At 34.7% G+C, this 26,503-nt stretch overlaps 2 protein-coding genes and 1 long non-coding RNA gene across 5 annotated transcripts; 2 read left to right on the forward strand and 1 right to left on the reverse strand.

Annotated features, from left to right (window-relative positions):
• The first annotated feature begins 1,734 nt into the window (after window positions 1-1,734).
• LOC118736825 (phosphotriesterase-related protein) lies at window positions 1,735-22,175 on the forward strand. 3 transcript variants are annotated; one of them, XM_036466881.1, is made up of 10 exons: window positions 1,736-2,775; window positions 2,839-2,909; window positions 3,387-3,483; window positions 3,555-3,908; window positions 3,976-4,268; window positions 5,115-5,341; window positions 20,812-21,327; window positions 21,392-21,556; window positions 21,622-21,839; window positions 21,895-22,175. In XM_036466881.1, the coding sequence occupies exons 1-10, from the start codon at window positions 2,656-2,658 to the stop codon at window positions 22,030-22,032; spliced, it is 2,199 nt and encodes a 732-aa protein (XP_036322774.1). In that variant the 5' UTR covers window positions 1,736-2,655; the 3' UTR covers window positions 22,033-22,175. The 3 variants fall into 3 exon arrangements, with proteins under 3 accessions (XP_036322773.1, XP_036322774.1, XP_036322775.1); XM_036466880.1 differs by having other exon boundaries at window positions 1,735-2,909; XM_036466882.1 differs by lacking the exons at window positions 1,736-2,775; window positions 2,839-2,909; window positions 3,387-3,483; ... (1 more) ...; window positions 3,976-4,268; window positions 5,115-5,341 and adding an exon at window positions 19,176-19,327.
• On the reverse strand, window positions 7,540-10,219 carry LOC118736728 (radial spoke head protein 4 homolog A). Its single transcript, XM_036466743.1, has 4 exons — window positions 9,874-10,219; window positions 9,610-9,802; window positions 8,315-9,233; window positions 7,540-8,258 (listed from the first exon to the last, which is right to left on the reverse strand). Exons 1-4 carry the CDS (start codon window positions 10,197-10,199, stop codon window positions 7,540-7,542), a joined length of 2,157 nt encoding a protein of 718 aa, XP_036322636.1. The 5' UTR covers window positions 10,200-10,219.
• Window positions 22,176-23,051: 876 nt separating the features above from the next.
• Window positions 23,052-25,666, forward strand: LOC118736829. Its single transcript, XR_004992772.1, has 4 exons — window positions 23,052-24,578; window positions 24,635-25,065; window positions 25,134-25,226; window positions 25,286-25,666. It is a non-coding gene; the product is annotated as an uncharacterized LOC118736829 (long non-coding RNA).
• Window positions 25,667-26,503: the final 837 nt, after the last annotated feature.

The following is a 26,503-nucleotide window of genomic DNA, read 5'->3' on the forward strand; positions in this document are numbered from 1 at the left end:
CGTATCTGCCATAAAAAATACTTAGAACATAAATAAAAAAATTGAAAAGATTTAGAAAAATGAAAAAACGCATTCCTGTAAAGTTTGTTTCCTGGCAAATACGATAAATTCACGCAAAGGTGTCTATATAGTGATTTATTTGCTTGCGAATCGGCAACAAAGTGCTGTGGGAATTCGGTGCTTACAAGCGGGAAGTAGTATTTGTATGAAAGCTCCGCTCATAAGCACTGACTGCTTATATTGAACTTAGGGTTGCCAACCGTACTATAATATATAATATTGTACCATTTTTCCGATCGGCGTACTATATACTTACTGTTGGAAAAAATATAGTACGCAATAATGCTATATTTCTTCAATTATAAATATAAATATATTTCAGTAATTTGCACGAAAAATGTGTATTAAAATGGATGAACTTTATACTGAAATAACAATATTAAATGAAATATTCTTTTAAGTAAAAGGTCATTGTAAGTTTATAATCAAAAATTGTCATATATTTTTAAAAATACTGAGAAAGAATTAAAAAACTGACTAAAAAAAATTATTTCATTTCTATTCTCTATTCCAACATCTTCGGCATTCACAGGAAGAACTTTTTCCATCACTTAAGAATCGTTTTTATTTTTTCTTTTAATTAAAGTAGTATATCTATACATTCGAAGTGTTCTATATTTTTTCCATTTTTTTTTTTAAGTATGTACTATAAATATCTTAGAAAATGTTGGCAACCCTAATTGAAATCCTCGATTATACATATTCATCTATGTAATTCAACCAAACGAACAACTACTATTACATAATAAATTTTCATTTAGAATGGAAACAAATTGAGAATTCATTTCTATCACACTTCAAAATGTACTGAAGATGTGCCGTATGTATGACCATTTTTGAAACGAATCCTGAAATAGGGCGATCTTCAACCAAATTCTGAAATAGGACGTTTTTGAAAATTTTTTTGAGATATGGCGTTTTCGAACTGGCTGCCGAGATGGGTCGATCTTCCACTTTAGAAATAAGTCATTGATGTCTGAGCTGCCCCAAATCGTATGGTGGGAACTCGCGTCAGACCCACCAACATGGCGGACCCTCCTTCATCTAGCTTCTGCCACCGTATACCTTAGTAACCGCGGAGGTGGCTCCACCTCGTCCTTGTGCGCCATATAAGCGGAGATCAATCAGAGTTCTCCGGTCGCACCCTCCAGGCTCACCGTCACAATGTCTCCATCGCTGCAAAAAAGGGCCAAAATAAAAGCATTAAGTTCCTTCCTGATGAGCATGCAGGATCGGGGTCTACCTGCGTCCCGTTGCACCATCAATTTGTAGTTCTTCGTCCATTTACCAGAAACCTTATTGCTCAGCCACGGCTCCTGGATCAGGACTAAATCGACTCCACCTTTCTCAATGTGGATTAAAAGATTTGCTGACGACGCTTTAGAGTGCTGAGGATTGTTCTGTCATCTACTAGGGAAGCACAAAATGAGCATTACGTTGTATGTTGCAAAATAACGTGTAGATGACATGATGGCAATTTTGGTCATGATGACAATTTTGGTACTAAAAGCTGAAAGAAAACATTGATTACCTCGTAAGGAGCTTACCGATTTTCCCAGAGGGCTAGAGGTCGCTTCTATACATCCTTCGGTGCTTCGGCAAAATAATTATAAAGAAATCTCTCTGCTGTATGTTTAATTAGTTATATTATCTAATGTGACGTTGTTACCTGGCTTAACGTTACTAAAATTCCCATTGAAAAAGTTTTGTTAATATTGTTCTTGAAACAATTTTTAACGGAAAGAGAAAATGCATCTTATGTCGAACGAACTTTTTATTTTGACATCAGCGGCTCCATTTTTTGCAAATCTGTTTTTTACTACGTTAAACTAAACATGCCAAATGTGAAACAAGGCATAGCTTAAATACGGTTTTTCCAAATAACTCGACCCTGGCGCTACCTAACGAGACCCCTTTTGGCAAAAATGTTCCTGCTTACTTAACCAATATATATATTATAAAAATCAGCTAAATCGACCTATAAATAAGTTAGATATAGGACTTTTATATTTTTTCGATAGACTTTTCGCTGGAATCGCCCATATGTGGTACAATACCAGATTGCTGAAACGACGTTGACACAGATTTGATTAGCTTTAAGCTATCATTTGTCGATTAGGAGTTTGATATTTCGCAATCATTTCGTCTGGTCTATGCACTAGAAGATAAGCTCTTCTTCGCTATTTAAAATTATATACATACATGTATAAATAAATTTCATCCAAGATGACTGAATACCCATAGTTTATATCGTTACCAATGCAGCTGGTATCGAGACTGCTACAAGTAAATAGTAACGATTTTTGCTTATAACAGTCGTTAGTTGAATATTTTTTTGGGTTATACATATGAATGCGGAGTAGACTTTACCGATATGCATAAGATTTTAGTAACTTGGTATTCGGTACTCCTTCAATATAGACGGAAACTGATCATATTAAAATTGGAAATTCCATCACTAAAATTTCGCTTTTCAAAGATATTTTATATTTTTCTGATTTATTTTGTTAAATTGTACAAATTTTATACATATGTAACTAGTTAAAACTTAAACAATATTTAGACAAGATAGTTTTAAGGCGTAGTTTTAGTACAATGGATGACGACATAATCGATGTAAACTGTAATCCAAAAAAACCACGTGATATAAACCTTGAACATATCACCACGGCCGATTTACTTTTAAAGGGAGAAGTGGTGCAGACGCCATGCACGGTATTGAATTCCGATATGCATAGTTACTTGTATAGAAATTTTTATGTTCAAATTCTCTTCCAGCGTGCTGCAAATTCTCCTGCTTATAATATGGATTTGTATTTCAAGAAAGAATTCATGCAAGTAACAGGTAGGTAAGAAAACTATAAATATAACGATATTTTAAATACTAAAAAGTGTCAGCGATCAGAAGTAAGGATGCCGCAGAAGCTTTCAAACTTACTACGCTCAAGTTTTTCCATAATAGCGTTTCAAAAAGCCATATTCACAGTGCGAGATGCGGCTAAAATGGAAGATACTGGCATTCTCAGCTTGCACGAAATTGTGACCGTTTTACAGACGAAATACTGATCGATCTTACCTCATCTACATATGAACCTTCATTGTAGGTGGATAGACCGTCATCGGTTACGGGTAGTACTAGTTATGTCCCATTCTTCTCTGATCGGAAACCGTATAGGTACTCAAATATTGCCGCCCGAGCTTGATACAGCACCTTTCAATTCGTTGCATCATTCTTTAATTGTATATGTATGTTCTTATTAAAAATTGATTTTATTTCAATTGTAATGCTTTCTTTCGTAATTTACGTACGTATATCTATATTGCAGTTTCAAAGAACGTGGCGCACGTTTTGCCCTACTTCTACTATCCGATAGGCAGAAGGAAATTGGCGTTGTTTCAGCCTCAACCGGAAATCATGCTTTGGTAAATATTAGTTTGATAGTTTGATCGTAACCACAACGAAACTTTAATGCCTTCTGAGCCCTATTTTACAGGCCATAAGTTATCATGGAAATCAACTAAATATACCTGTTACTGTGGTAATGCCCACCTGCACTTCCCGTTGGAAAATCGAAAAATGCCGCTCATATAAAGCAACTGTCATTATTGAAGGTCGCGACATTGCCGAGTCCAGAATAGTCGCATTGGTCTTGGCCAAGGAGCGTCAATTGGAATATATTAATGGCTACGATCATCCACATGTTATTGCTGGTTGTGGCACCATTGGATTTGAGGTTCTAAATCAAGTACCAAAAATCGATGCTATAGTTGTGCCAATTGGTGGCGGCGGACTTATAGCAGGAATGGCCTTAACCGTTAAGATGGCATCACCAAATACGAAGATTATTGTGAGTTCATCAAATGCATCAAAAGTAATGTTCTTTTCCCCCAAATCAATCGCCTGAGCTTCTGCAGGGCGTGGAACTAGAAAAATGTCCCAGCTTTACGCGTGCTCTGGAGAATAAGTCACCAATTTATACGGCACCAAATAGCTCAGTGGCTGAGGGTTTACTGGTGCCAACAGTGGGTTGTAATGCCTTCCCTATGGCAAACACATTAATCGACAAGTTAGTGGTGGTACGCGAGTCTTGGATAACTCTAGCCATGCTGCGGCTGGTTGAAGAAGAAGGGTGTATAGTCGAAGGTGCTGCTGCCGTGGGCTTGGCAGCAATATTGGCGGGACAATTGAATGAGTTGCAAATGAAAAGGTACAGGATATTATTAGTTGATAATAGGTTTGTTCGTCGAAAATCCAGCAAGAATTATCCAACACTCAAAATATCAGAGAGTAAGAAAAAATTCTCTCAAATTCTCTCTCATGTTGAGAAACTTGCAAATTTCTGCACGAACGCAAATTTGCAGGAATTTGCAAGTTTCGCTGCCAGCTGGCGTCCACGGTTGCATTTCAAACATAAAAATTTTTTATAGAATTTTTAAAATTCTTTCGGATGGCCAAAAACAGGATATACATGTATATTACTCGTTGTTCTGACTTTCTTTGACATACATTTCAATTTCTTTATCGTACTAGCTGTCGGGTTTCTTAAATCGACTCTGGTTGCAATTGCATTCCGATTGCGAATACCATTTTTTTCAGCCGAATTAAGTTCAAATCATTGGAATTAACTAAATTAATTATATCAACAATTATTTACTTTCTTTTTTCATAAAAAAATCGCTCGTGTTTATAAATTTTTAAATTTAACGAACTAATTTATTCAAATTATTGTAGACAAAAATGCAACCATGCGCCACAACCACATGTTTTTCGTGTTTGCAAATTCTTGCTGGCAAAATTTTTTCCATCAAGAATTTGCAACTTCTCTCCAAGAGAACTGTCACTTTGCTCTCACAATTTTTGAGTGTTGGATAATTTTTTGGTCTGCACGAACGCGATTTGGGCAAAAATCGTGATAATTCGTACAAATTCGTACAAATTTTTTGCTCGACGAACAAACCTAATAGCTTAGTATAAATATACTATATAAAAGCATATAGATATATGTACATATACATATGTATTTACCTATGAATATATGTATTCCTTTTTCTAGGGTCGTGGTTCTACTTACTGGCTGCAACACAGATGTGGTGTCCTTCGGACGAGCTCTAGAACGCGGCTTGTTCGCAGAGCGTCGTTTATTGCAGGCTGATAGTGATGAAAGTGAGCGCGAAGGTGGCTTACTCGAACTTTTGGAAAAACTTTCGAAACATGGTTTAGCAGTTAATGATTTATTGTCCGAGACTGTCTGGTTAAAGTTAGCCTACAAGATGGAAGTGGGTAAGTATAAGGACGGTATTTAAAGTCATTAATTTTTAATAAGACCCAATTTCTACAAACAAAGAATTTTTCATATCAGAACAAGCTTCCAAGTTGATAATAAAAGCTAAAGCTCATGATATTATTCGAATAATTCGATTATTCGTATGTTCGAACGTTCGAATAGCAATTGTTTGTACGATGCCATTCGAATGTTACTATTCGAATAGTTGATTCTCTTCGATTATTCGAATAATCGCAAAGCTATGATTATTCGAATTCCTTATTAAAGTCGAATATTCGGTCGTTGTAGTAAGCGTTATATATTAGGGACGGTAACGGTTATGCTTTTTTTCAAAAAGTCAAAAAATAATCGTTATTTTTTCATCGATATGTTTTCAGTCAACAATAAAAGTTACAAATTGACTTTTATTTTTTCGGTCAAAAATAAAGGTTAAAATATGACTTTTATTTTTTCGGTCAGAAATAAAAGTTAACACTTGCCTTTTATTTTTTCGGTCAAAAATAAAGGTTAAAATATGATTTTTATTTTTTCGGTCAGAAATAAAAGTTAACACTTGACTTTTATTTATTCGGTCAAATATTAAAGTTAAAATATTTTTTATTTTTTCGGTCCAGTATAAAAGTTCAAATTTTACTTTTATTTTTTCAGCCAAATATAAAAGTCAAAACTTGAACTTGGCAGCCAGTTTGAAAACGTTCTATCGCTTAAAACATTTCAAGAACGCCCTTTTTCAGAATTTTATTGAACAGCCTAGCTCAGAATTCGGTTCAAAAACGCCATATCTCGAATTCCGGAATACATTCATCTGTATTAATTAGTAGCAAACATTCGGCGTGCTTCACTGCGTCTTAAAAGTATTCTTGTGTTCTTACTCCGTCCCAAAACTCTTATGGCCTCATTCATAAAAAGTAAAATCGATTTAAAGAGCTTTATGAATTAAGATTTTTAAATAAAATTTCTATTAATAAAGCATTCTCTAGTTTTTATGAATGTGGGTGTTAGTTAATATATTTTCCAAGTATTTAGAAAGTAGGTAAAATATCGACATTCTCCTGGGAATTTAATTTATAATCTCACGCACTTTCTTCAGAAGTGGGTTAACTTAATATTTAACTTTTCTTATTAATTTAACTTAATTAAATTTTTCTAATATGTGGCAACCCTCATACAAAATTATTTTAGCAGTAAACTTCGTAAAACTCTTCAGTTTGAGATTCATATTGCAATATTTAATTCATGTCATCAATTGAATTGAATTAAAATTTTCAAACAAGTGGCAACCTTCCGCAAAAATATTTTCGGCTGTAAGCCTTCTTAAATCTAATTCGTTTGATAGCCTACTGCAATATTTACTTTACCGTATCAATTAACTTTTACTGCAATTTTTCAATAGGTGGAAACTCTATTTTTTGTGTATTTTGAGTTGCACTAATTGCTCTCGCAATACATCGGTGAAAACATTCGATTCCATGAATTAGTTTTCCAGTGATGCGCGTACAAGCATACATACAGGCAAATAGACAAAAATTATAAAAATTGTTGATTTGGCTTTTACTTGGCTCTAATAGAGACCCTTATATTGCAATACAATTTAATTATGTGTATAGATTTTTCCCAGATACGTCTTTTATTTTACGGCCCGGCGATATTACTCAAATAGTATTCAATGGGGGTATTCATACCCGATTTATTGCAGATAGACGCAATATGCCCTCCCACAATTTATTATCTCTGGCTGTATTGACAAAGAAGCTGGAAGATTCTTCACTGAAAACAACAAACCAACAAATTATGCCAAATGAGAGCAAAGAAAACCCCAAAACAGAAAGTCTAGATGAGCCAAAGAAAGGTGTACAAAAGGTTTTAGAAAAAAGAGCAGAAGAAGAGAAACCAAAACGGTTATCCGAACAGTCGCCACAGCGGACAAGATATGGAATTCTCGAAAAGACACGACAGGAGCCCCCATCTGTATATAAGCATAAAAAGTTATCAATGCTAAAACGAGTGGCATCATCAAAAAAGCATCCAGTATAATGTCCGAATAATTTATGTACAACTTTTAATTTTTAAAAGTTGCAAAACGTAAAAATGGAACTAGTAAATAAAACACACATGTTTGTTAAGTTTTTTTTTTTATTCATAAAAATTGTGAGAAAATATTATAAGTACGAGTATTATGAAAAATTTCAATAAATCATACATCATCATCATCATCGTCATCGGTGCTTGTGTCAGCCAAATACTCTTCATCATATTCACTCAAATGCTCACCATCACCCACTTTCTTTTGTTTCTTGAGCAAACTTAGACGATAGGCCTCCTCCTCTTCGGGTGTGGGATCGGTTGTCTCTATAAAATCCGCCTCGCCATGTGGATACTCATCCATCACAGGCGCCAAATGAACGAATGGCATATTACGTGCCACATACTTATGGCCCCAACCGATATAAATCGATTCGCATAGCTTATCATAGGTGAATGTGTAGGCACCCGGCCAAATGTTCGATTGCATGACAAGTATGCGTTCGTTTTTATTGGTGTACTTGCTGGTGAAACGTGTTACCCATGGCATGGTGTACTGATCGCTAATATCGAAATAGATTGGATTAAGTATTGGTGGTCCAACTTCGGGTGAGGATAATTCTTCACCCTCCTCATCCTCATCCACATCCTCATCTTCCTCTTCCTGCTCTAAATCTTCCTCTTCTTCTCCCATTTCCTCTGTACGCATTTGTTTCCGCAAACCTTCCAATATCTTATCGCGTTCTTTTTTCGCCTTCAATTCATCGAACCAAACCACACGTCCCTGAAGTAATAAATTCGGACGTACGTGCAACCATTTCTCAAGATTTGTAAGATATTCTAGCTGCTCCGGTTCATATTTTTCATTTTTTAACAGCGTAACATCATTATCTGCAATTGAAGGAAATGATTAGCTTAAAAACGAGCTTCAAGATGTTGCAGCTTACCGATTTCTTCTTCTTCCCCCTCGCCCAAATCATTTGGTTCGTCGTCTTCTTCCTCCTCCTCCTCATCGTCTTCAAATCCATCGAATGCACGTTTTTCCTTCTTCGTCATTTTGCGATAGTAACCATTTGGCGCAATGTACGTACCGGCGGTAATTCGACCGATGAGTGCACGCAAGTAATGCTTCTCTTTGCCCGGAAAGCAAGGATAAGATACAATGTCAGCTTCAAGATCGCCCGTAAGAAACTTTTTAATTTGGCGGCTGGCATTGATTTGTTTAGGTGTTACCATAGGCAACTCTATCCAGTCATCCGAAACGGAGTTCACAACAAAATACGAAAAGCGATTAGTGCCCGTACCGACGATTTCAGGTGGTATAGCGAATACTTCTTTAACTGCGACTATTGGTATTGGCGCAACAACTGGCACCATTTTCTCCAAATCTTCAATCGGATGGTCGTCCCAACCCATATTTCCTGGTGTTAGCTCAGGGCCGACAAAAGTTGGTACTGGCTGTTCGGGTGATAGCATACGCGCCATCATCGCCTTATTGTATTCTTGTAACTCCTCTGTCATTTGTTCGGCTCGCGAGAGTACTTCTTCATGCGACAATGATGCCTCCACTACATAATAAGAGGCTTTGAGACCATTCATCATTCCCCAGAAACGGCATTGCATAATCGATGGATGCATTTGTAAACGATCCATGGAGCAAGCGAGTTGAAATATGTCATCTGGATTGATGCCGAAGCCGCATTGATTCCAAAAGAATTGCAAGTGTTGTACACGCTCGTTGAATGTTACGAAACGGCTCATGTCCAAAATATCAAGTTTTAAACCTCCCAAAATTGTCGATTTGGACTCCTCTGAAGGAATTGCCTCCGCAGCCAATGGCAGCTCGTTCGAATCGTATACGGGTAACTGTAAGAATGCAGATGGCATTGAGTGTTAGTTAAGGCGTTTCTGTTTCTACCGAAAAATGTTACCAACCACGTAACCTAAGTAAGTAGTAACCTAAATATTAAAAAATAAAAATTACCTTGTCATTGAACTCTTAGCAGAGATACTAAGAAAAGCGCAATGAAAAGATAAAATTTGTAGGAAGAAACGAGAACGTCCTTAGTAAACCTCTACAACTAATTCATTTAACCAGTACTCTAGTTTCTAATGAAACAAAACGTAGGGAAGAATCCTTTATGTTCTTATGTATATCAACAAAACCCTCAGATTTACTCCATAAGTTCCATTTTTTGCTTTCAAGTTGCATCAAACACTTAATATTCTTCTGTTAGCATACCTTCATAGATAAAAGCATCTTTTTGGCCACACGATAGAGGCGAGACTCTTCGAAAACTCCATCTGGTGGAAATCGCTCTGGCAGATGTAGCTTCTGTTCGCGTACATTACGACTGAATTCTTCGAAGAAATCAATTACATTTGGTGGTCGCTCATCGATGACTCGCTTGATAATGTCTGATAAGTGATCAAATCTACAAAAGGAAGGCAGATTAATTAAAATGATCTACGAAAGATGTGTTCACATTATTTATATTTAGCCCACAAGTTATCGCCGCTGATACTGCTATATTTTTGCATAATAGCTTTAGCCACATTCAACTCGTAGCCAATGTTGGGCGGTTCTTTGCGTGTGTGATCGTGCTTCTGGCACTCAGCGTCGAAATATTGGCTCAACAAAGTATTGGACGATGAGGAAGAGGTGGAGGTGGAAAATATAGGCGCACATGGATTCTCTGCCTCATCTGATTTGTCTGTTTTGCCCGGTTTCTCTACTTTGCCCATGAAACGGCCACAAGGAAAATTAATATTGGAGCTTGAAGTTGTGTCCATGGTGAAACCATCACAGGATTGCTGTTGATCCAACTCCATTTCAAATTGCTCTTGCTTTTATTTGATTGGTGAGTTGATCTTTTAAATGAAATTGATGGGATGAATTTTTTCTTAATTTTTGTTAAAAATTAGTAATGAAAAATTAAAATATTTGATACCCCTTTAATAGGCTTTAAAGACATTTGACTTTGAGTGAGTTTTTTTTTTACTGAAGGTTGGTTGCTATAATTTTTGTATTAGAGTTGATAATGCACATAAATAAATTACCAATGCGAGTGGCCACTTACGGCAGATTTCAAGTATTGGTACACAGGTTTCCAGGAATTTCGTTGAAAACACTGTTCTCTCTCTGTCTACGGCAGTTTACTGGATGTAATATGAAAAATTAATGCGAGTTTCGGGTTTTAAAAACTTTAGTAATAGATTATTTAATTTTTCTTAGCCACCCCAGCTCATTAACTTATGGTCAATAGACCAGGCAGGGTGGTCAAGCATTCCGACAACAGTCAAGTGATTGTGCCTCAAGGAGTCAACAGACAGCAATCCTGAAAGTGGTCTGAAGTCCGCCATCTGCTTGTTGAAAGCAAATACCTAGCTTGACCCCCTGAGATTGAGGGGAACATGAGTTTTGCGCCATGCAGTCCCTCAAGAGTCAGTGCTGAGCGAAACTTTTACCCAGTTTCTGGAGGAGGCTTCGATGTGGACTGAGGAATACGTGGTATCAGCATTCTCTACTTAAATGGTGGCTATAGTTTTAGCAAGGCATCCAAATACCAGAGCAATTGTAAATTCTGGCAAGTATCTTGAAAGTTCTTTACTGTATTTCGAAAGACTAATTGAAAGATCTGGTAACGAGGAGATCTTTGCGTTATTCTGTTCGCCTTTTAGCAATAAGTTCTTTATTTTTTAATACAAAAATTACCTGACCTACGGGCTGTGATGGAGCCACAGCCGCTAAACTTAAACGTAGAATACGTGATATTATTAAGATCACATTCAAGTTAAATTGTATTACCTTTTATATTAGCCTAGGTCACCGTATTAGTATTCTTCTTCATGTTCGTGCTCGTTTTCACATTATCTTCGTCTTCGGATATGTGCATAAGTTAGCTAAGACTACTAAAACAGCTGGCAACCCTCCTAAATATAGTTAAGAAATAAACAAATCTCTTGCGTCTGATATTGTGATACCCACGTATATTACACTGCATCACCAAAAAAAGTTGCGGTTTTCCCGCCGAGATTACAAAATCTATTATATTTTAAGACGTCCACCAAAATATTTCGGAAAAATTTTAAGATTTACGTGAGCTGGGCCGATTTGAAAATACCCCCAAAAATGGAGTTTTTTATGAATAAAAATAGTTTTATTCAATAATTTTTATTGGGCTTGAGGCCGTTTTTAATAATAAAAAACTTAGTGTGGAAAAGCAACAATTATTCCTTTCAGTAGGATTCAGTATTACACATACAGTACATTACAATATTTCTATTGCTGCAAAGAACCTATGTATGTCCCGAAAATTAAAGTTATATCTGCAAATCTTAGGCTGCTAGCGCACTTTAAAGGCTCAAAATGTACCCCAAATTAAGCCAATATTTACCGTTGTTTCTAAGATATAAGCCGAATTGTTTACTTACAAAAATGAATCTGTCAATAGGTTTCGAGTTTTAATTTAGAAACGCCACACTTTTCTTTTGAATCGCTACATTAGTTCTAATGCAATAAGCGTTTTCGTGACGCTCCGAAAATTACAACTATGTACAACATTTGAGCATAGCCTGGATATCGAGACGTAAGACGTATTCTACGTCAAAACAATGAAATAAAATTTAATAAGATCCTAAAAGTTAAATGATATATGTAAAATATATACTTTTCCTTTACAACAACAAAATTAACAATTAAAAAAAAGTTAAATTAACAAAAAAAAAACTCATTAAATTGAAAAAAAGAATATAAGTAAAATAAATTTTTAAAAAGTAAGTAAAATTTAAAAAAATATTTTTATTTTTTACACATTAAAATCAAAATTAAAAAAATAAATTATTAAAAAAGAATATTTAAAAATTAAATAAGTTCATAAATATTAAATGAAATAAAAAAAAATCTTCTTATTAAACAATAATAAGCAAATCATTAAAAAAAATCTAATTAAGAAAAAATAATTACAAAGGAAAATAAAAACTTAGAATTATTGTCTAAAAACTAAATTAAATTAAAAAATATGTATTTCCTTTATTAAGAAAAAATAATTAAAAAAATTCCACTGCGCCAGGACTCGAACTTGGATTTCCACGAGATGTTTTCCCACTCGGTAATTGAGGCTGCTGGAGTGACGCGATCTAAATGATACACAAGTGCTTTCTCTAAAAATAAATTTTCACCGCGAGTGGTGAATGAGATAGCTTTTTTTTCTAAGAATTGTGTGCTAGAATAACAAAAGTTGTTCGAACTATCTTGCCATCGTCTTTCATTTGTCTTACGAAAGACTTTTTAGGGATTTATTCTTTGGTTCTTTTTTGAATAATTTTTTTCTTTTTTAGTTCAATTTTATTTAAATTTTTTGATTTTATTGTAATTAAATTAAACGATATTGTTTAATTTTTAGAAACTCATTTTATATATTTTTTTCTTTTTTTAAATTAAATAAACTTTTATTTTGTTAATTTAATTTTCTTTAAATTTTAGTGTCTTAAAAAGAAAAAATATTATTTTTCATTTGATTTTCAGAATCTTATCGTTGGCTTAGTTCGCAAACGTGCTAAGTCCATTAATTTTTATTTTTCAGGAGAGACAAAAAACCGTCTAACTTTTTTTTTGTCAAGATTTTTCTAATCTGTAAATGCAGTTTTATTCCTTAGTTCGTCTTGTTTTAGTACCAATAATCGGCCAATTTCAAAATAAAGCTGTTGCAGACTTATAGGCTCTTTTAGGACTTACCACATTTTCTCTTTAAGATTTTATTCTTTTAATGTGGACTTAGCACATTTTCTATCAACCTTTTTTCCATTATTTTTTATTGTTAAAAGATTTAATTGTTTACTTTAAATATATTTTATTGTTTTAAAATGAATTGTAACGTAATACAGTTTTATTTCATTGCTATTAACAAAAATAACTATTTTAAGTCGTAAATTTATGTACCATTTATAAAAGAAAATAATTAAAAGCAAGTAAAGAGGTAAAGTTTGGGCGAAACCCGGCGCAGGTATCAAATGCTGTCGTAAGCAGGGTATTTTTCCCGATTTCAAACGTTTTCGATAATATCCTGAGTTAAACTCAATGAAATAATTGAACCACGTTTAGTAAAAATCGCTAAAGTGGCTACCGAAATACACGTTGTAGTCATAAATTGAGCGGTGTCACGCAATATTATTTATTGTTAAGAGATTAAGAGATCTGAAATTTACCGTTAGATATACGGGAAGCGAATGTAATTTTGGTCCGATTTGAATAATTTTCAACGAATTGCTTTTCCGTACCTGGTTTATTAAGTGCACAGAGTTTGGTAGAAATTGATATAACGGTTACCGAGTTACAAATTTGTGGTCATAAGTGGGCGGCGCCATGCCCATTATCCAAAAATGTATCATAATCTAATTTTCTGCTGAGTAGTTATCGCGATCATCGATTTTAAGTGAATTAGATTTTCAACAGATTTCTTAGCTAGACCCTAAATAAGGCTCGTACCGAGTTTGGTGAATGGGCTACTGAGATGCAGCATTTCATAATAGGCGGGCGGGGTCACGCCCATTTTCCAAAAGTTGCACAATAATATTTTTTACAAAAATTCTACTTCACATACTAATTTTGAACAATTTTCATCCAATATTTACTGAAATATCGTAGTTTTTGCATCTTTATAAAATACCTTTATATCGGAAATGGGCGTGGTTACATTCAGATTCGCCCATTTTCAATACCAACTTACCTTGGATAAAGGGCAGCCTACATACCAAATTTCGTTGAGATATCTCGAGTTATCGTGTACACGGACAGACTTGTATATATATTTTTTTTGATTTTTGTGGACTTAGCACATTTGCGTACCAATGCATAACAACAAGTAAAAACGACATTACGGTAATTTTCTTTTTTGGTAATGATGAATTTTCAGTTATGCTATCTTACTGCATCAAAACCTCAATTTACATAAAAAGTGGACTTAGCACGTTTGCGAACTAAGCCAACGTTATTTCATTATTTTATCTTTTTTAATATTTTTTTTTTTAAATTTTGGATGTTTTTTTTATTTAAAAATATTACTTTTTTTTAAGTAGGTACTATTTTAATCTTTTCTAATTTAATTTTTGATCTTATTTGACTTTTCTTACTTACTGCTATAAAAAGAATTTTTTTAATTTCATTAAATTTTTAGAAATATTTGTATTTATTTTGCTTTACATATTTTCATATATTTTTTTTTAATTTAACTTCCTCTTTTTATTCGTTTTTATCGTATAATTTAATTTAACTTTTAAAAAACTTATTGCTAAAAGGCGAACAGCATAATGCTAAGACCTCCTTCTTTTCATTAGTCTTTCGTAAGACAGTAAAGAGCTTTTAAGTTATAGTTGCCATAATTGACAATTGTCTTACGAAAGACTTTTGACTTTCGAAAGACTGTGGCGAGTTAAAAGACAGTTACCAGAATCGAACTGTAAGGCTGTAGAGGTCTTTTATTGAAAGTAAAACCATATTACCATCTATGATTTCACCAAAATCTTGTACTTCGGCAAGAAATCTTCATAATGACTCCTTTGAGAGTTAAGAGACAATGCCGTTCAAGCTTCTTGTGGTAAAAACCACAACACAAAAATTTGTTAGTTGGTAACTTGTGCTCGCGCTGCAGACAGTGTGGCAAATATTTGAAACTGCGCTACTAAGTCAAATTTGTTTAGAATTGAGTGTGAATGTACGACTCTTCAGTATCTCTCTCTTCAATATATGGGATCAAGGACATTTTTCCAACCTGTATTTAATGGTACTACACAACTTGAAAATGCTTATAAACGAACATACATATGTATGTGTATATTGGAAGCGACTGTTGGGTAGCTGGGTTGCACCAGATCTTTTAGTGGTATTCACAAAGTGAGCAAATGGCGTGGCAGTCTGGAAAAATGGCAAATCAGCTAAATTTGGTGAATACCACAATTCGCCTGAAGAAGCTCGTGTACTTCTAGATAATACTGTTTTCGCTGCTTTCTGCTTGAATTAATTTGCTACACGCTGTGGTCCAACACAACGCAGTTATTTTCATCGAGTGCTTTCCAAAAGCATTACTAATCTTAGCTGCCATATCATAAAGATTAGATACCCAAATTTGATATGCCTGAGCGAATGCAGAAACTTAACACTTACTACATACGTAAGCAAAATCATATGATCGCTATTGTTAGAGGCCTTTCACCCATCAAATTACCAGCTCGCACCCGCCGGGCGAGCACTCACCGCATTCTTCGACAAGATCAAACCGTTTAGGCAAAAAAGATGCCAAATTATGCACTTTCAAATAAAAACCGTAATTTGTTTATAAGTTAGTAAACAATAACAATGAGCGATAGCTTTGATAGAATGGATCAGCTAGATTGATCGATCTGTTTTTCATAAGAATTATCATATAACCGTTAATTGATTTTTCGGCTTTTTCTTATATTGATTATAGAACTCTTACTTGTATGTGTTAATAACAAACTCTTGGTCAGGGGGTAAAGGAGCAAGAAGTAGCAGCGGCAAATATGCAATAAATAGACAAGTACTATTAATTTTTGTGTGCAAATATGCATTCGTTGCACATCAATGATGTTATTAACATGTACACATAGTAAATAGTAGTATGTATTGAAACGAATTTCGAATGTTCTTATACAGAGAAAAACCAATGTAGAAATTAGAAAAAAAGTTTCCCAGCAAACATTTGGAGTCGTAAATGAGTCTTTAAGGAGTCCTATTTCGGAGCCATTACGCTCATAATGAGCTCATTTAAGAGTCCGATATGAGGGTGTTTCCCTTTCTCCGAAGGTCGACTTATATGAGCTTAAATTCATACATCAAATGAATTGCCTGGCGAAGGAAAAAACTATTTCTAGTTTAGAGGTTGCTCCGCGTCTAACCACTCAGCCACAGCATAGTTAATACTCATATGATTTATAAATATTTTCAATAGAAAAGGAAGGGATATCCCCGTGCAGTGAAGGAATTTGCTACAGGCTTTTTGAAATGGTCAAGACTTTTGCGACTAAACTTTGGAATTAAAGACAGCTACATACGAAATGGGAGGTCCTTAAATTTAAATATGTACATATATCTTTATTGGATTTTAAAAGCTGTTGTTTACATTTTGCATATTTACTTATCACTGTCATTTCCGTTACTACACCAATGTCATTATTATGCTCTATTTTTCGAATGTGTACATATAAGGGCGTAGCCAGAAACTGGTGTAAGGGGGAACGAAACGAAATATACTTGTTAATTTTTTGATATATTTTTTATTTAATCATTTTTGCGTTAATAACAAACGTCTCGGTTTTCGGCAAATTTTCCTATTATTTCCTCCTGAATCATCTCGCGGTTTTCGGTTACGAGTTTTCTATGGACGCTCATGAGGCATAGTCCAGAAAGCCTACTCTACGAAGTGTACTAACCGGTCACTTCACAGTCGCTGTTGTGCATGGAAAAGTGCTCAAAAGGGAAATACACTCATTTATCGCTGATATAAATTCGTTTTTTTCGTGGCGCCAGATTGGAAAAACCCCCCTAGAGTGGAACGTCTATCCGAACTTAAACTCCTTGCCTTCCCGCTGTAATGTACACCCCCGGGTACTACTATTTCGTAGGGAGGCGGTTTTGAGCACTAAGCTCTATCGTACGTTCCTGTCTTAGCGCAGTTCGTCGTAAACTGCACCTGCGTGGCCTCACCCCTGTGAGTCATTTAAACCCACCCTACACACCAACCCCTTTAAACACACACGCCACACATTAAAGTCGAGTATCAGGATCGTGCGTATGTATTGTTGTATTTAGTATCCTCCAGTACTGCTGGAGTCAATCGCTACATTTGAACCACTACTCCACCGCCTCCTAGGTAAGTAGTTACTCTATTAGCCCGTGGTAATGAACAAGGTAGTGCAGAGTCGAAGTGACTACTTTAGTAACTCCCGGTAGTGCAGAGAGAGCCGATGGTCACTACCGCCTAGGACATTGTCTTGTAAAAGTAATCGCTGAAATACACTGCAAGTAGTCGGTCGGTAATTGACGGAGTTTACCAGGTAGCTACCGATTCATCAGTCGCTCCCCCGCACTGCAGGGTATGTATATTTGCATACATGTAAAACCGTTGGGCATCACGCCTCTCACCTGGCGTATATAAATTTAATATGTTAGGTAGAAGTTACGCTATATATGTATGTATGTACGATCAAAAAGCTGTTTTCAACTAGTATAAGTAGCGGGGAACTAAATTAAGGCTTGATGATAAAATTCCAAATCCACCGACAAATTCATTTTTGTAGGTGATCAGTTCGGTTTATGTGGTAGAAAAAACTTAAATTTTGGCTTACTTTAAGTACAAATTTGAGCCTCTAAAGTGCTCTAGAAACTTTCGCAGATACACATAACCTTCATTTTCGGAGTATAAAAATTCGACAAAAAATGAGCATTTTAAGGCAAAAAATTGTTGAAAAATTAGATATTTTTATTACCAAAATGCTCGAAAACCACTTGAATGTTTTTATTTATGTTTTCTTTAGTAAATATTCAAGATTTTTCATTTCGTTTGGTAAATAGGAAGTATTGGTTTATACCTTGTAAGTATGTTTATTTGATTCAAATATATGGGCATAAATTATTTTTCATACAAAATCACTTCGGCATCATTTTGCCAACACTTGCTGGAAGTGTGAAAAGGGGACACAAATTTTGTATGTGTATTTCGACGTTTGAGTAACAGATGGCGCAACTTCGGACAAATATTTATAACCTAAACGCAACTTATGTACGTACATACATACATATGTATGTAGGTTGATTGCACCCTGCAGGACGGCGGAGCGACTACAGGACTGATCGGCTCTCTCTGCGCTACCAGGAGTTACTAAAGTTCATAGCATAGGTCAAATAAATTACTTCAATATGAGTATCAATCAAAATTGCTTTGAAGAAACTTTATTTCCAAAATACATGTATGAGCATTGCCACCTGATTTAAAAATTAAATTGAACTTGAATTAATGGAATTAGTTACTTTAGGTATATATCAAAATACGGGGGCTAGATAGGAAAGGTTTTAGTTTGAAAATATTTTGAGCAGGGTGGCCACCTGTTTCCAAACTTAATTTTGATCTACACGATAGCTTAACGGAATTACTACAATATGGATATCAATCAAAATAGCCTTGAAAGAACTTTATTTCTAAACTGCATGTAGGAGCGTTGCCACCCGTGTATATAATCAAGTTCAACTTAATTTAAGAAAATTGAAAAATGTATCCCGACATGAGTGTCAGACTTGATTACAAAGGCTATCCTATTTCAATGTATGCAATAGGTAAATGAATTATTACTCTATGGATATCAATCAAAATGGCTTTTAAAAGCCATTCCTGCCGCGGTTTTTTGAGTTATGTGTTTTTCCAGCAAATGACCGAGATGTATTTGCGTGTATACGAAAATCAATAATTTAATTGATTAATTGCATTTTCAAAAGATTTTCCAAAATTCCTGCAGGGTATCGTTAGCCTTTTATATTGGATTCTTATCAAAAACACACATTCGTACGCACATACACACATACATATATCAAATTAATGCAAGTCGCTATCTATGCATAAGATGTTCAAAATGTTTTCTTGTATTTGTATTTTATTTGCATATTTCTTCGTTAATCTTATACAGTGTTTTCATGTTTTTTTTATGAACATACATATGTATTTGTTTTGGATTCTACTTCGTTCAGCAGCTCGTTCGCTTTTGTTTGTGTGTTTTTGAAGCAATATTGTAACGAGAGTTTTTAAGGCTTCACAGTATTATTGGAGCGTTCACAGCGATCACTGCTTAATCATAACAAAAGCTTGTACATTAATTAGGTTGTTCTTATTTAAGTAGTTAATATTTTTTATACAGAAAAAGACGAAAAGTGAAGATGCCAATTGTTCAAACTGGTGAGCAAAACACATTTTATATACATTACAATGTCGATACATTTTGCTGTTGTTTTATAAACTAATGGCAATAAAAATAAAACTTTAGTGAACGACATTGCGTGAAAAACATATGGTCACATGATCTGTTGCAAATTGAAAAAACGTTGCGTCCATTATTTCGAAATCAATTTTTTAGTTAGTATAGTTTTTCAATGGTTATTTATTGCATTTTGAGTGCGTATAATTAAAAAAAAAAATAAACTATTTTATTTTAACTGTGGAATTTGGAAGTGAATTTCTAGTATAACATTGTTTCCCTGTGCTCGACTCAGAAAAAGTGCACAAAAGTAAAACGTATACCAAAAATACAGATGATTTGAACTGTATTAAACATCTGAGTTAAGATCCACTAGGTTAACCTATAACTCTACCAATGCTATTTTTAAGAAACGAAACTTTGAACGTTTTCTTAACAGCGTTTGCCTTTCGAAAGGCGATGTCATAAAAACTTTCCCATAAAAACCATATGACGTCTGGGGTTGGCATAAAACAAAAGACGGTCGGTTAATAACTTTCAAAGTGGGCAGTGCCAAAAATTTAGTTATTTTATTACTTAAGTCTAATGTAGGGTAAAAATCTTATCACATCCCATAGGAGATAATAGCTATTAAACTTATGGCTGGTTAAAGCTCGTTAACATCTTCTTCCTTACATATTCTTCCTACAAACGCTTAAGATCTGAAACTTTATTTTTCGTGAGTCAGTTATTTATGTATATACATTAGACTGCATCACTTACCATGCAAAAAAAATCGGTACTGTCTTTCCATTGGAATTATAAAATCTGTTATATTTTAAGACGTCCAACAAAAATATTACGGAAAAATATTAAGAATTAAGCGAGTTGGATCGATTTGAAAATACTTAAAAAATTTAGTTTTTTATGAATAAAAAGAGTTTCGTAAAGATGTTTTTTCAAAAAATGCCCTCAAATGACAAAACGGTTTAAGCTTAAAAATTTACATAAAAATATTTAAAAAAAATTCAACGGAATCGTAATAATGAGATTTTTGATGCAGTTTTTTTTTAGCTTTTTTTTAGAGATTGGTATAAGAACAACTTGAATAACTGAACCTAAACTCTTCCGTTTAGGCTTGTAAGGTATCATTGGAAAGCTATTTTCTCACCCTTTTTATTTCTTTGATAATAAACTCATTCAAAGGATGAAAAAGAAAGGTAGGATACACGAACATCATTCAAAGTTGAATTAAGATGCAAATATCATTAAAATGCGGTGCTCACTAAAGTTTATTTCTTACTTTTTGCTTTCGATTGCTTGTATCTACTTACTTAGTATGAGCAATTACCACCTTCGAGTTCTAATCTCCTTTTTTCAATAGACATAAACTGCAGTTAAGGCTTGGCGGAAATAAACTTAGCGTCAATGTTTTTCAAATAGAGAATTTTGTTTAAAAATTACTTTCCTTCTTATTTTCTTTTAGTACTCGGTGCCATTGAACCAAACCTGTTGGGCCGTACTCTCACCCACGAGCATCTGGCATTGGATTTCGAGGGATTCTACTGTGAACCACCTGAGGAATTCAAATCGTATTTAAACAAAAAAATTAGCCTTGAAACGATCGGCTACGTACGTCAATATCCCTACTCGTCGCATGAAAATGTTCACTTCTATGGCGAAGAGGTTAGCGAAGCGGTCAAGAAAGATGTGGCGCTATATAAGAAATTAGGTGGCGGTTCAATAGTGGAAAATAGTTCACATGGACTAAAACGCAATTTAGAACATTTTGTCGATGTGGCAAAAAGCACTGGAGTGCACATAATCGCTGGCACTGGCCATTATGTACACAATTTGCAGGAGAAGGACCATTTGAGTATGTCCGTTGAGCAAATGACCGATTTGTATTCAAGAGAAATCATCACTGGTGTTGAAGTGGAAGGTATCGGCATGGTGAAATGTGGTTACATTGGTGAAGTGGGTAGTGTCTATCCGCTACATGGTGAGTGCGCGGTGGGTTTAATGAGACAACAAATTTGTATATTTCGCAGTGTTTACACTTTAAGATTTTGAAAAGCATGCAATACGCGCAACCGGTGAAATACAAGAAGTACTCGGTTGCGGTGTTTCATTTCATCCAGGACGTGATGTAGAGGCGCCATTCGAGATAATGCGTCTGTACTTGGAAGCTGGTGGACGCGCTGACAAAGCCATTATGTCGCATGTGGATCGTGAGTTAGAAATGAACAGAATGAGGATAATAATTTTAAAACACAACATTATTGTTAATATTTAGGCACCCTTCTCGATGTCGATCAATTGCTTGAGTTCTCTAAATTAGGCAGCTATATTCAATACGATCTCTTTGGTACCGAGTGTTCATTCTATCAACTTAATCCTGTCGTTGATATGCCATCGGATGGTCAGCGTATTTCTAATGTTTTGAAATTGTTAGAGGAAGGTTTAGCGAACAGAATATTATTGTCTCATGATATACATACCAGACACCGATTGGTAAGAAATTTATGAATGAGCTTTTAATGAGATGATAATTAAACTTTTGTTTTAGACTTCGTATGGCGGTCATGGCTACCATCATGTGTATATGAATGTTTTGCCACGTCTGTTCGCAAAAGGTGTTTCTGTTGAGGATGTGGAGCAGATAACTGTAACAAACCCTGCAAATTGGCTGCAATTCAACATCTAATCGTGATGTTTATGGGCTTATTTTTAACTATACGTGTCAAAGGTTTATTCTATTTAATAATTATACATATTCTACGATGGTTTCAAAAAGTGTTGTTACAAATTATTATTATAAAGTTTGGCCTGAAGTTTATTTAAATTAAATACAAGTAGTATTTCTTAAATAGATTCAAATCATGACTTTCACGTGCGACTATCTTTACAGCTATATGAAGGATACATTTATGAAGGGTTTAAATACTTACTTCACCTGACGAAGAATTCTTAGCGGCGCACAATGTTTTATTTCCATGTTCTAGAAATATTAAATTTCGAAACAACGTCAAAATTTTTTTTTAGAAATGCTTGGCAAAGTCGAAGCAATAATGGCGGATTCATCGTTCTGGTTCTGACCTAAAGTTGAAGTTCAGTTAACAACTGAAAAGCGTTCAGAACATTTCTCGGTTGCTCTCCCAGAGAGAGAAACACAACAGCAGCCACATGGAAAAAAGCTCTGAACTAGAACGATGAATAAATCTTACCAACTAGAAAATTTGAATTAAAGTGTATGGCGGCATGAAATTTCATTTGGAAAAATATCAAGCGCGTTAATATTTAAGACTAACAGCCTTATTCTAACAAAGTCACAAACTTTAGCTCATCACTGCTGTGATTTATACCGCGCCTCAAAGCTTGCCGCTGCAATTTTTTGTATTTTTGTGTATTTTTCTAGCACTCAAAATCGAACTTTTTGTGACACATTTCTCGGCGCACTTGAAATCACAACAGTGATGAGCTAAGTTTTTTGACTCTGTTAGAATAGAGGTGTAAATTTCAATTAAATTGCTGGTGTTTTGTAATTTCTGCAAAAATTGTTAGAATGTTCGACACCTGAATAGAAGATCGACCTATCTCAGACAACTTTTCAAGAACGCTCTGCTTCAGACTTTGTTTGAAGAACGCCCTATTTCAGAATTTCTTTGAAAAACTCTCAAAATTTGATTGAAGAACGCCCCATCTCAGAAATCGGTTCGAAAACGCGCTATCTTAAATCAAAATATATTGAAAATGTGCTGAAATAGGGCGTGTTAAATTCTGAAATAGGGCGTACTTGAAAAGCTTTCTGAGATGGTGCGTTTTCGAACTGGCTGCCGAGATAGGTCGATCTTACACTCAGGTGTCGATGTGTTCTTATTAATGAATATAAAATTTTAGGATCTTTGTAAACTTTGACTAATAATTTCATATTTTTCATGTTTAAGTAAAGCGATATTAACTTAAATTTAATTTTAGAAAATTCGCCCGCATTCACGTTGTTCGATAAAGCTTGTATCTCAGTTTATTTACCACTACTCTTAAACTTCACACACCATCACAACTTCATGCATCGGAAACATCGATGTTTGCTATTCGATGCATCGAATAAAACCGATGTTTTGGACCTTCCGATATATATCGATGTACTTTTTTTCGATGCATCGACTTTTGTGTGCATTGTACACTGTACATATTAAAATTATTATGTATGCTTCCAAACTCTTTGCTCTAGTAACTTTTCTAAATGTGGAAATTTCATTATTTATGCACAATTAGAATATACACTATATGAATAATATGCAAAATGCATGAGTTATTTGCATTAATAAATTGCTAATTTAATAGTAGAAACTTTTAGTGCCAAACAACCATCTTCAAAATGATATTAATGGATTTGATATTGACACACTAAAACCCTTTAGAAATTTGGCAGAATTTAAACAGCAATTTCCAAAATTGTTTCACATAGCTTATAAACATAGTGCAATAATATAAAGTGATGTACTCTTACATCAAAGAAATATTTGAGATTGTTGTTTTCGCTTTTTTCAATTCTGGCATTGACCTTTGGTTTTGTTGCACACCTCTGCCCGATTTCGGCTTAAGTCCTCATCCTGAGGGTATGAAAACATCAGTACTGCAACGTTATGTGTGCTTTTGCAGTGAAAAATTTGCACAAGCGGCAAGAATTTCTTTACATGTTTTTTTTTTAATTTTTTTATCAAATCAAAAAACTTCATAAGTTATCACTCAAAACGGTGTCACATGAAAGAAAAAATTATGATAATAAATTACCAAAGTGTACCGAAATGGAATCTCTTTGCTAGCTGGCACACTTTATATTATTTTACTAGGCTTATTGTCGCCACTTCAGCACCTTCCGAAAACTTTTTTCGAAAGCTTCTCAAACGACAAAAAAAAACTGGAATTGGAACTATTTAAATCAATAAATACATTTCACCGTTAGTTAATACTTAAACTTTTATCGACGCTCCGATTGTCTCACTTTCTTGTTGTATATTTTTAATTGAAAGAACCTGTTGATATTTTCATTCGATGCATCGCAAATATCGATGCTTTTATACGATATATCGATATGATTCGATGCTATGTTTCCATGCATCAAATGGAAAAAAACATCGATGTATTTTTTTGACTTGCATCCCTAATAAAAAGCGAAGGCGAAGTTTTTTGAGCCTATTCCGAATATAAATTTTTTGTAGCTCGTTAAATATCTCCGTTATATGAGGGGTGAGCGTGACCGTGCCATTTTTTTGTCCAAAATTTCACTAATCCATGCTCAATAGTTTTCGAATTGCAGAAAAACAAGCAGCTACATACGTATATGGACCAATCGTACACTGTGCGGCGTAATCACAGGACATTGATTTTGCACCAAGGCTCGAACAACGTTGAATACCGACAAATTCTCTCTTAAGCAATTGGTCCAACAGGTTAAAGCCTTGATTATTCGTGCTGTTCGCTTTGTTAAAGGAACTCCGGTTAGAGGAATGTGATTAATTTTTCAAACGGGAAAATCTAGCTTTCTAGTATGTCCCAGTTCTGCCGAGAGTACTACTATAGGATTTTTGTTTACTACTTTTTTGTCATTTGTGTGGACGGTAGCCAAACACCATAAATCAGTAATTATATTGACTTCACAGCTTTGAACTGGCGACAATCGTGCCACATCCGAGAGGATGTGTGAGTGTGGCTTTTTCGGAAACAAATATTCTATGTAAGTAAAACATAATTTAAGCTGAACTTTGAGAAATGTATTATAATTTGCGCACGGTTTTATATTAGGTACGTAACAGCGCGGTAAGATGCCGCATAAATTTGCGACTGGCGATTTTATCCACTGGTGCACTGCTACTTACCACCACTAAAAATAAGCAGGTATTAACAAACAAAGTAGGTAGTGAAGTTATACATACATAAGTACGCATTTATTTTAGAAACTGTGTTTGTATGTATCGTCATCGTCAGCAAACTAAACCAGCAATTATCTAAATTCCTCAAGGAAATATATTAGAATTCAACAAGTAAAGGCCAACATAGTTCCATATAGAAAACAGCGTCCTCTCTAAACGTGATGCATCGTTTGTACTTGGCAAGCATGTAAACATTCGATTGTTTCTTTTATTAGAGTATAAGTATAATTACAATTATACATATATGCACACAGATGAGTATGAATGTATAATACATATAACTTAGTTAAAATTAAACTAAAAAGAAATACTGAAAAAGACATTGCAATTGTTATGACAGACGAGGTACTAACTATTGTCCAAATGTACATACACAAGCGAAATATATGTAAATGTACACATGTATTAGCTTTAATTTTGTTCTAACTACAATTTACACTGTTTTCATAGAAATATGTAGTAGTTTCACTCAGTTTAAACGCCCGATCTGGCTGGTTTAAGCTAAGCTCAGCCAATCAAAGGTCAGCCAGCTGTTCACTTTAAACTCAGTCTACTTAATCTAAGTTAAGAGTGGCATTGAAAAACTGGCCCTTGTGTGAAAATATGTACACATGCATACTTGTGTTCAATTTAAAAGCAGTGGTTCAATTTGAGAAATTTTGGCAATTTATTTTCATAGTATTTCCTTGATTTTTTTTTTATTAAAATACAGTCTAAACTGACTCTACTTTACTACAGACTCTAGATTACTTTCATGGTCCATCATACTGCAGCTAGGTACAGATAAACCTTCACTTAAGTGATTTACCCAGGTGTAGGGCGGACCATCTGCGCCTTTGAAGGATGTACTAGAGATATCGTCTCGCAATCGGTGGCATATATAACCAGATAAATTCTCTGGATCATCTAACTCCACATGTTCGAACTCTACCGGCTCTATATCGATCGGCCATTCTTCAGGTACAAATCTTTTCAGAAGGAAACCTGTAGATATAGAAATCAATATTTTTACTATATTAAAAAGATTAAACTCAATTTTTGTTACCTGTAAGAGGTGGCTGCGATATTTCCAAGTCTGATGTATCATGTACTTCCTCATTTGCCGAATTCGATATCTCGCCTTCATGGTGTCCAAGTAAATATCCTCTAAGGCGATATTTGAACTCTTGCTGGTCCGGATGATCATGTAAGCCGCCTTTTGCCCGAATGACTTCAAAGAAATTTTCGATCGCAACCTGGTTC

Source organism: Rhagoletis pomonella, unplaced genomic scaffold, assembly GCF_013731165.1.
Source record: "Rhagoletis pomonella isolate Grant_MI unplaced genomic scaffold, Rhpom_1.0 Rhpom_scaffold_00004, whole genome shotgun sequence".
Taxonomy (NCBI): Eukaryota; Metazoa; Arthropoda; class Insecta; order Diptera; family Tephritidae; genus Rhagoletis; species Rhagoletis pomonella.